The following is a 10,284-nucleotide window of genomic DNA, read 5'->3' as shown; positions in this document are numbered from 1 at the left end:
GGGCATTGGGAGCACTGGGGGCACAGCATGGAACTGGGGACATTGGGAATACTAGGGGCACTGGGAGCACTGGGGGTACTAGGAGCCCCGCCGCCCTGCGCGCCCCCCCCGCTCCCGGCACGCTCCCTCCCGGGGCGCGCGCCCCCGCCCCCGTGCCCGTGGTTGGCACCGCCCCCGCCCGCGTGACGCCGCGACGTGACACCGCCCAGCGCGCGCTCCCGGCGGAGGGCGCGGCGCGGAGGGGGAGGGCGGGACCTGCGCGCCTGCGCACTCCTCCGTCCCCGCCCCCGCCTCCCGACCCCGCGCGCTGATTGGTTGCCCTTCACGTGACGGCGGCGCCTTTAAGGCGGGGCGGGCCAGTCCTCGGCCCTTCTTTTTCCATTGGCCGCCCTCCTGCCACGTGACGGGATGTCGGGTCACGGGATTGGCCGGGGGAGCGCCGCGGCTCCGCCCGCCGCGCGCTCACGTGATCGGTGCGGCGCGGGCCCGTGCGGGTGGGGTGCGGGCGCGGCGGCCCTGCTGCGCCTCGGCATGGGCTGCTGCTACAGCAGCGAGGCCTCGGCCTCCGACCAGGTGGGCCCCGCGCCGGGGGGGGAGGGCGGGGGGTCTGCGGGCCGGCGGGGGCCGAGACGAGTATTGCTGGGCGGGGCGGGGGGAAGCGGCGCTACCGGCCCTGCTTCCGGAGCGGAGGGTTCCCCTTGGCCGGGGCGGGGCGAGCCGGACCGAACGGCGGGTCTCCGTCCCGAGGGGGGCGGGCCTGGGGGTGTCCGCCTGCCTCCGCCGGGGTGGGCTGCGGGCAGCGCCTGCTCCCCCCCCACCCCGCGGGGACGGGCCTCAGGAGTCCGTGACAGCCGTGGGGCCTGCATCCGCGGCCCGCTGCCGGCGCCTGACAGCCTTCCTCGCTCCTGCCGGCCCCGCTGCGGGGTGTGTGGGGTCTGACCCCACCGCCGCCTGGGTCCCGCTGCGGTGCTGCCCGGCCCGCAGGCCCTGGGCAGGCTGCCGGCGTGGTGCCTGGTGATGTCGCCGGCGTGACAGCGGCAGGAGAAGGGGAGGCCGGTGACCCTGGCCTGGCTTCACCCCGCCCCCGGTGCGGGGCAGGCCTGAGCCGTTGCTCGTGGCTCCTCGGTGCTGCATCTGCTGGTTCCACAGCCACGGGTGACAGTCCCTAAAGAAACCTGCGGGGTGCTGGGGCCGTGCCCCTTGCCGCCCAGCCCCTTTCCCTGGCGCTGCCCTCCTGCCGTTATTTCTGCTTTGCAGAGGCCCTTTGGAAGCAGCCCCGGTGCTTGCCCTCCACCCTGGTAAATTTGTGGTGGCCGGTTTCCCCCTGTGCCTGCGACCATCTGTCCCTGTGGGTGCTACCTCCCTGCTGGTGTCCCATTGTGGGGTATGGCCCTTCCCTGGCCCCACAGAGCCAGGGCTGGCCTCTCTCCTAGAACAGTCTACAGGAGCTTCTCCTGCCCACAGTCATCTTTGTGTCTCCCGTTCCTTGAGTTTCTCTTGCTGTTCTAGTGCACACAGCCAGATGCAGTGTCCCTGGGGCTGCGTGGGAGGAGTAGGGGGCTTGATGGATGGGGCAAGAGGAGCCCCCCACCCCTGGCCCTGCATGCCCTGTACCGATGCAGGTTTAAGCCCAGGGTCCCAAACAGTCACAGTGCTGGTGGGAACGGTGCCAGGTTTTCCTTCCTGGGACAGTGTGACTGTCCCCACTGGTGCCTCTTGCTGAGGAGCTGCTGCAAAATTGGGGCTGTCACCTGTCCCGCAGAAACTTAATCCGCAGCTGCAGTGTGGGCAGCCCCTGCCTGTGCCCTGCCAGGGAGCTCGTCTGTGACAGCTTGTCCCTGGGGGAGCCTAGCCTGCGACCAAGCCGTGGTGCTCTCTGGCATGGGCTGTGGGGAAGGGGAGAGGCCTGGCTGGAGGAGTGCAGCAGCGTTTCCCAGCAGGAGGAAGGGGAGAGAGAGCTGCTGGTCAGGGAGGAGCTGAAGATGCCACTGACAGGGCATGCAGAGGAGTGACTGCACTCCTCACTCACCCTGGGATGCTGCATATCCTGCTCTCCTGGTTACTTACGCCTATCAGTGCCCTGCCAGGCTCTTCTAGTTCCTGCCTTGCTGCTTGGCCAAGCCAGAGGATTAAGGCCTGAGCTACCACTCTGCACTCCCTGGGCTGAAGCTGGGGAGGGATGTGCCCTGCGGCTCTGCTCTGTTGAGAGCCCCTTCTGGGCACCCCCAGCCCCACAGTGCCCCTGGGCTGCAGCTGGTGGGGTTCACATGGCCCAGATAAGCACCGGCAGACACAAAAGTCTGGCAGGGATCTTTCTGGCCCTCAGCTGGGCAATGAGACTGTGGTAGGTTCTGTGTAGGCCAGTTGAGCATGCGCTGGGCATGTCCTAATTAGCCACCAGGTTTTGGGCAGGTCAGCGCTGGTGCATTGAGCAGGCAGTTGGGATCCTTTGAGGGGACGCATGCTGCCTGGCCATGGGGTGCTAGGTGTGTTGGCTTGCCCGAGGGGGCAGGCAGGGCTGTAGGCTCCTGTCTAGGATTAGCTACTCTAAATGTGCTGCCACCACACTACCTGATTTCAGCTGTGCTTCCTCCCTTTGTGGCACAGGAGGCTTTGGCTGGGAAAAAGCAAAGGGATCTGGAAAGAGGAGCCTGGATGTCACCTTAGCAGAGCCAGGGCTGTGCTGGGGTTATGCTGGGATGTGCAGGGAGTCCTCCCGGCAGGCTGATGGCAAGACTTGCATTGTCCTATGAGGTGAAAGCTGCTGGCACAAAGGAGCTGGGGCTGATTCTCCTCTTGCCTTTTCCCCAGGAAGAAGAGACGAAGCGGCTGCTGGAACCAGCGTCCAGCCCTCCCAACAAGGTGCTGAATGGAGCAGAGCAGAGCTACCACAACCTCCCATCAGCGCGCACAGATGAGCAGGCCATGCTGTCCTCCATCCTCGCCAAAACGGCCATGTAAGCCTTGTGCCGTAACCACCTCAGTGCTGCAGCATGATGGGGTGGGCAGGTGCCGTGGCCAGGCAGGCAGGATGTCTTGGGAACTAGCGATGACTGTGGGACATGGCAGCTTTGTCGGGGGTCTGCCTGCAACTGGCTGTAGGTGCTGAGAGAAAGGGGGGAGCTCTGGCAGTGGCTGCCTGTGGACAACCTCCTACCTCTGATTTGAGCCCCATGGGGGTGCAGAAATGAGACCTCGGGTGTGAGGTGACCCCTCGGCTGCTCAGCTGGGAAAGCGAGTCCTTGGGTATGCAGAGAGGGGGACTGGGTGGCACCAGCACTGGGGATGGGGTGTTCTGTCCTCTCCAGGGAGGTTGACCCTGAACATGGTGGGGGAAATGTGGGGTGGGGGCTGTGCCCTGCCTGTCTGACGGGGGGGCTTTGGGTTGCGTATGGGCCCTGCCTGGCACAGAGGGGCCAGTGGCAACTGGTATGTGTGTGACACGTGGTGTCACAGCAGCCCTGAGTGCTACTCTGCTTGTGGGTGGGGGGGAAAGGTGTGGGGCATGCGGCCAGGCTGTGGCATGGACCTGGGTGAGTGTCCAGCTCCTCTCTGAGCCCGGGGCCTGGTACCAGGGCTCTCAGGATGGCTGCCAAACGCTTAATCCTCATAGCCCTTATGGCATGGTGAAGCCTCCTTCCCCATGTGGCTGTGTGCCGAGGTCCGCAGGGTACAGGCCAGCCCACACCGCAGGAGGCTGTGGACCAAAGCCCCCAGCACTCTGTGCCTTTGGCTGCATCGGCCTCGGGGCAGTTGCAGGCAAATAGTCTTGGTGTTTCCTTCCCAGCAAGAAGCTGCTCCAGCCTGGCACACTGGTGTCCAGCTGGCTGCATCCATGCTGTGAGTCTGGCCTCCTAACAGTCCCAGGCTGTTCATCTTAGGGAGCTGAAGTCCTGGCACCTTCACTGGAGGGTGCTTAGTTTGCCTGAGATGCGGAGGGGGCTCGGGGGGAGTGACAAGCCTGCAGTGGGACCTGCTGTCTTGTGTCTCCACAGCAACATCATCGACGTGTCAGCAGCTGATTCCCAGGGCATGGAGCAGCACGAGTACATGGACAGAGCCAGGCAGTACAGGTGGGACCTGCCCTGCTCCCTTGGGATGCTTGCAGCCCCTCAAAGCTGTGTCCCCAGGCCAGGCCTTGGGGGTTTGGCTTTGGGAGAGTAAACTCAGTGTGTCACAGGGCTCCCTGCATCCAGGGAGGTGGTGCTTGGCCTCGCTCCTCTTCTCCACCCCCTGGCACTGCTGGGTGAGGCCCGTGGCGGTGTCAGTGGGCAGAGGCCTCGTCCCGGCTACGGGCTTGGCAAGGGCAGCCACGCACAAAGGGCTCCTGTGTTTCCTCCTGGCACTCAGAGCAGATGGCGTGTAGCTGGATGTGATTGCTCCCGCTTGAAAGGCGCCTGTGTTGGAGAGCTGGAAGCTCCCTTATCCTCCTACATCGGGGGTTGGAGAGGGGATGGATGCTGGGAGTGATGCAGCGCGGCTCTCCCTGGTTCCCTCTTGGTGGTGCTTGTGCCTGGAAATGCAGCACGCATCTTCTGCTGAACCTGGGTCTCCCAGTGTCCCGTTGCTCCCTGCGGCAGGCTGGCGTGCTCCTTGCCGGTGCCAGTGCTGACCCTAGCTGCTCTCCCTACCGCAGCACGCGCCTGGCCATGCTGAGCAACAACCTGACTCACTGGAAGAAGCTCCCGCTGCTGCCGTCTCTGACCAACCAACCGCACCAAGTACTCGCCAGTGACCCCGTCCCCTTTGCAGACCTGCAGCAGGTGAGAGGGGCTGGGGGGAGCTCTGCCCTACAGCTGCTTCCTGGCCCCACCTTGATGTTCCATGAAGATGTGGGAGCTGAAGTGTCCTGGTCCTGTAGAAGCAGTGCTGTCTCCACTCGCTGGGAGCCCTGGCAATTGTGGCAGCGACTGTTTCAGTTCGTCTGCGGCCGCCTGGCTGTGCTGGAGATCCCAGGCAGGTCCTGGTGGCCCCTTCTGTCTTTAGCTTGGTGCATCTTCGCCAGAGGAGCACAGGCACCATGGGCTTGAGCATGGGCTGTGCCAGGGCTCCGGTGAGTGTGGTGCTGGGAGTCACAGTGCTGGTGGGCAATGCAGAAACATCCCAAGTTTCAGGCAGCCCTGTAAGGGCTTGTTAGTGCTGAAGGCAAAGCCCAGTCACACATCTCTAGAGCAGTAACTGCATGCAGGTTGCGGCTCTGTACTCCTTCCAGTCCCTTCAGAACATCATTTACAGCAGGAGGGTGTTTTGCAGCACAGACAGCTTTGCTCCCAGGGAGACCTCCTGCTGCTTTAAGGAGGGGGCTGCTGGGGAAACACTCTTTCCTCAGAGGCAGGAGCTGCCACTTTAGCACTGGCGAGGCCCAGGTTTGTTGGCAGGCTGGCTGTCCCTGTTCCCTGCTGGCAAGGGCTGGTTCTTAAACCATATGCCAGTTCTCAGAGTGACGGGACTTGAAAGCTGCGGCTTTCCTGCTGGCTGTGGGGCTGGCTGAGGTGTTGTGGCTTCTGCCAGCACCTGGGAGCAGCCCAGTACAAAAACCTCGCTGCAGCTTGTTCTGCTCATCGAGCTTCCTCCTTACCCGGGGCATTTGAGTATTGAAGGATGCAGGGAGAGGAGACTGTCCCTGTGCTGCCAAAAACCCCTTCCCAAAGGCAGACAGGCTGGTATCCAGGCATGTCCCAGCAAGCAGAGCAGCCCTGCCAAGGGACCTCCCAGGGTGGGACATAGCCAGGCCTGAGCTTGTGGAGGCAGGAAGGAGCTGCCGGCAGGCAGGATTCTGCCAGTCGGCCTCTGTCTTGCTCTTTCTGCCAGGCTGGATCTTGGGAACAGCTGTGGGTCCTGCTCAGAGGGCACGTTCTCCCACTGTGGCAAGCTCACCTGCCTGTACTTACCTGCAGCGAGCCGCTGTGCCAGGAGCTGCCCAGGCAGCCCAGCTTTCCCGTTGACTGTGGGGTGGACTGAGATGTCATGGCTTCTCCCAGGGACAGGGCTGACTTAGGGACAGGTCTGGCCCTGCTGGCACAGCCTCCACTCTGAGAACAAAAGCCTGGTTTTAGGGTTTTGAAAGCATTTTGACCCGGAGCCCTGCGTCGGGGAGGGGGCTGCTGCTGCAGTGTCTCCCTGGGGCACAGCCCTGCCCCAGTGCAGCCCTGGCAACAGGGACCTTTGGGGAGCGCAAATGTTCCCTGTCCTGCGGGTGGGCTGGCACCGCCAGGGGTGGGAGGGCTGCAGGGTGGGGGGTGCTTCCCCCTCCTGTCCTGCTTCTGAGCAATGTTAAACACCTGGGGCTGGTGCCCCGCTGCTGTGGCATGTGCTGGGGCCTCCAGGCCTGCTGCTCTGTGGGCTTTTCTTTGGGATAACCATGCTCGCCAAAGCTGACGCTGGCTGCTACGCTTGCACCCACAGGTGTCCCGGATAGCTGCCTACGCCTTCAGCGCACTCTCACAGATCCGCGTTGACGCCAAAGAAGAACTGGTTGTACAGTTTGGCATCCCCTGAGCCCACCCCACAGCACCACAGCTTCACCGATTTTTGGGTTGCTTTTTGTTTTTTCCCCTTCCTTGTCTTTTTTGTTTGTTTCTTTTCCTTTCTCCTCTCCTTCCCTCCCTCCCCATGGCACCACAACAGAACTTGTACAGACACCCGATTTCCTACTATTCACCAAGATGCCCATTGCCGGCATGTCAGCCCTGCAGCGGTACCTGCTGGTGCTGCTCAGAGGCTTTCTCCTCCTCTTCCTCATGGGTGGGTGTGTGTGGGGAGGGGGCTGCATTTTGCCAGACGCCACATTGCACAGGGATGACCACAAAGGGAATGCCAACGCGGGGGCACCCCGGCACGGGTCAGCACCATGTGCCGCATCGCTGAGAAGGGTGGGCAGGAACCAAGGGGTGCCAGAGTCAGGCTGCTGCAGATGTGACTCTCTGCGTGGGACTTAGTGGCGTCTGACACCCTTTCTACTCATTTTTACATGTTTGGACCTTTATTTTGGTTTTTTTTAATTATTATTTTTGGCCACAGTAGATAAAATCATGTTTATCCAGCACCTGTCTCCGTTGTTCTGCACCAACCGCAGCGTGGATGCAGTGGGAGAGCCCTGGGGGAGCTGTGCTGACACCCATGTCCCCCTGCCCTTCCTGGGAGCAGGTACAGGGGGTTTGGGGAAGGATGTGCCCCTGTTAAGGGACAGGACTTGCTTTTCTGTGTTCTGGTTATGGAGTTTGCTCTGTGCTCTGGATAAAGTCCCTGGAGCCTTCCTCTAATCTCCCAGCTGGTTACTGGGACCCACTGGACCAGCTTCTGGCAAATGCTCTGGGGGTGGGCAGGGTGTGCTGATGCCCCCAGCCCCATACAGCAAGACAGGGTGAGCTGGGGCTGGAGGCAGCTCTGGACAGCTGCTGGTGGTACAGGGAGGCTGGGGGGGCTTTCTGGTGTCTCCTCCATCCCAGCGTGTGGGATCAGATGTGGCCCCATGGCTTCTCCCCACTCTTGGGGCTGAGCAGAGCGGCATGTGGGAGCTGCAAGGTCCGGTTGTGCCACCCAGGTATGCCATAGGGTAGGGGGCTGAGCGTGGCTGCACCGCTGCCAGTGCATCCCCATACCTCTGGGCAGTCCTGTGCCACCGCTAGCCCTTGTGTTGCTGTCTGGGTCTGATCTGTGGGGTGGGGTCCACCTCCATGGCTACCCCAGGGTCCTATTTTGTAGAAAACAACTGCATGAGCCGCTGTCTGCCTCTGTCAGCAGCTCGGGGGAGAGGGTCCTCCAGTACAGAAGGGGTTTGGAGGCTCCTGTGGGGGGAGCGGGGACCTTGCTGGACCCACCCTGGATGGAGCTGATGCGGCTGAAGTTGGGGAGGGGTGAGCTAGGGGGTCCGCCTGGGCTGGCATCGCCCACTGTGGGGCAGGGCCCTTCCTGTGTGGTGCTATGGGGCAGAGTGGGCCTGCACCAACCCTGGGGTTCCTGCAGGTAACCCCCACGCACATCCACACATGTCCCTACCCTGCCCTGGGCCTCTGTGTGTTACCAAAAATTGCAACCAAGAAAATTCTCCAAATCAAACGATAGTTTAGAAAGCTGATGGCAGTTTATTGCACTGCTGGATGCACAGGGGAGATTTCCTCCTAGCGTGCACACCGAGCTGCTTGAGGACACGTTATATACAGCAGAGCCCTTGCACATCCAGCATGCATGATACATTCATTTTCATTCACGCACAGGGCTGGTTACAAGTGTCTCACTTCTCGTGCAAACTAGTGCGCACCCTCAGGCAGTGCTGCTGAAGGTGTTTATTGAGGGCGCATCTCCCCAAGCGGGGGCTGCCCTCTCTCGGGGGCCATGTGAGTCCGAGGTCGCGATCTCCCACTGCCACAGTCACCTTTGCCCTACTTTCGACCAACTTTCTGGGGGTTGCAAGGCCTTATCGGCTGCTCTCCCCTCGGGGCCAGAACTTCCTCACTCAGAGGCTTCTTCCTGCATAACTTCTGTGGCATACGAGGCACGGACCTTGCAAGGGTTGTGAGGCAAAGACATTTATTGTTACTTAGTTACAGCTTTTATAATTTATACTCTGTACGTGCGCTGCTAAAAGCTTTATTATTTCTGAAGCTCTACTGTCCATGCACCCAGCCCCTGCTCACTACAGGCGACTCTGCTGTTCCCTTATCCTCTAGAGGTGAGATCACGTTCCCCCTTGTTTCTGTCTCATCCAGGTTTATTCTCATACTCCCTCAAAGTTATTTACATCTTTGCTGCAGGATCAGAGCTGCACATCGTCAAAGCAAGGCCACAGCTGCACATTATCACTGTCAAACACCACACTGTTTTCGTTCCCTACAAAACTGGACAACCGAGATCTTTTCCCCGTCCGTTCCTTCCCCCCCCCCCCCCCCTGCTTCCCAAGGCTGCCCCCCTCGATTAGAAGCCCCTTCGTTTGTCGCTTCCAACAGCTTTAGAGAGTCAGCTCGGCCTCAGCGTTGTGCCCCGGTCTCTGTAACGCACAGCTACACACTGCAGCAGAGCGTGGTCATCTGGAGTTCAGAGCAGGCGTGTGCCCTGCCCCGGTCCCTTGTGCGTCCCAGCCCCCTGAGCGTGGGTCCCAGGCCAGAGATCCCCTGGGTCCCATCCGCGTTGGGAGCTGACGGCCCCCCAGGACCCCCTGCCCCCAAGAAACCCCCTCCTGGTGGCCTGCCAGCCCTGGGCCCCCTCCAGGCGCCCATTCCTACGCGTGTCCCTGACCCCGACGGGAGTCCCGGCCCCTCTGCCTCACAGGATCCCCTCGCAGGGACCCCTCACAGGGACACCTCGCAGGGACCCCTCACAGGGACACCTCGCAGGATCCCCTCACAGGGACACCTCGCAGGATCCCCTCACAGGGACCCCTCACAGGGACACCTCGCAGGATCCCCTCACAGGGACACCTCGCAGGATCCCCTCGCAGGGACCCCTCACAGGGACACCTCGCAGGATCCCCTCACAGGGACCCCTCACAGGGACACCTTGCAGGATCCCCTCACAGCGACACCTCACAGGATCCCCTCACAGGATCTCCTCAGAGGGACCCTCACAGGGACCCCTCACAGTAAGCCCTCGCAGGGACACCTCACAGGGACCTCGCATCAGTGGCCGCCCCGTGCCCGGCCCAGAGGCCATGGGCAGACCCTGGAACACCGGAGGGTCCCTCTGACCATCAGGAAACGCTGCTCCCTGCGCGCGTGCCCGAGCCCTGGCAGCAGCTGCCCACTTTATGCGATACTGTAAAGTCAGTCACGGAGAAAAGCTAAGACTGGATTTGAAGTTTAGCCCCTCCGCCTCACGCCCGGTCCCGTATCGGCCTGGAGCCCCCCCCCCACGTGTCCCCGTACCCTCACAGGGGCGCCCCTTCCCGCGGCTTCACGCCGGCCCCGGTCCTGCTGCAGGGGGCCCCGCGGGTGTCCCCGAACCCGTCGCGGGAGCGCCACCCCCCCCCCCGCCGTTGCCATGCAACGTTCTCCCGGCGTTCCAAGCGGCTAAGGCGAGACTCGGCCCGCGCACAGCGGCCGCTGGGATTTGTAGTCCCCCCCGTCACTCTCGCACCCGCCGCGCGTTCCGCCCCGGCAGCAGCCAATGGTGAGGCGGCGGGGGCGGGCCCTGGTATTTCAACCGCAGCGGCGGCAGCTGGGGCTCAGTGCGCGGCTCGCCGAGCGGCCGTTCCCGCCTCGTTCCGGCGTCGGCGGGGTCTTGGCCGCTCTGCCGCTGGGGCTCCGTGGAGGGCCCCCTGGCCGTCGCTGCCGTGTGCCAGCCCCGCAC

The 10,284-nt window shown here is 62.6% G+C and overlaps 1 protein-coding gene and 1 long non-coding RNA gene across 2 annotated transcripts; one reads left to right on the top strand and one right to left on the bottom strand.

The window, feature by feature from the left end:
- The first annotated feature begins 440 nt into the window (after nt 1-440).
- LAMTOR1 (late endosomal/lysosomal adaptor, MAPK and MTOR activator 1) lies at nt 441-7,043 on the top strand. The gene is made up of 5 exons (XM_037375712.1): nt 441-573; nt 2,812-2,957; nt 3,996-4,073; nt 4,637-4,763; nt 6,406-7,043. Exons 1-5 carry the CDS (start codon nt 532-534, stop codon nt 6,496-6,498), a joined length of 486 nt encoding a protein of 161 aa, XP_037231609.1. The 5' UTR covers nt 441-531; the 3' UTR covers nt 6,499-7,043.
- LOC119142618 lies at nt 6,575-9,957 on the bottom strand. The gene is made up of 2 exons (XR_005102353.1): nt 9,861-9,957; nt 6,575-8,502 (listed from the first exon to the last, which is right to left on the bottom strand). It is a non-coding gene; the product is annotated as an uncharacterized LOC119142618 (long non-coding RNA).
- Nucleotides 9,958-10,284: the final 327 nt, after the last annotated feature.

This window comes from Falco rusticolus, chromosome 2 (assembly GCF_015220075.1).
Source record: "Falco rusticolus isolate bFalRus1 chromosome 2, bFalRus1.pri, whole genome shotgun sequence".
Lineage (NCBI taxonomy): Eukaryota > Metazoa > Chordata > Aves > Falconiformes > Falconidae > Falco > Falco rusticolus.
The sequence above is the reverse complement of the archived record's forward strand: the minus strand, read 5'-3'. Positions and strand labels throughout refer to the sequence as shown.

Bases quoted from the DNA above. Each gene is read 5' to 3' on its own strand.
- LAMTOR1 (XM_037375712.1), top strand. From the start codon at position 532: ATGGGCTGCTGCTACAGCAGCGAGGCCTCGGCCTCCGACCAG. The intron at 2,958-3,995 runs GTAAGCCTTGTG...GTGTCTCCACAG, and splicing joins ATCCTCGCCAAAACGGCCAT to CAACATCATCGACGTGTCAG. The intron at 4,764-6,405 runs GTGAGAGGGGCT...TTGCACCCACAG, and splicing joins CCTTTGCAGACCTGCAGCAG to GTGTCCCGGATAGCTGCCTA.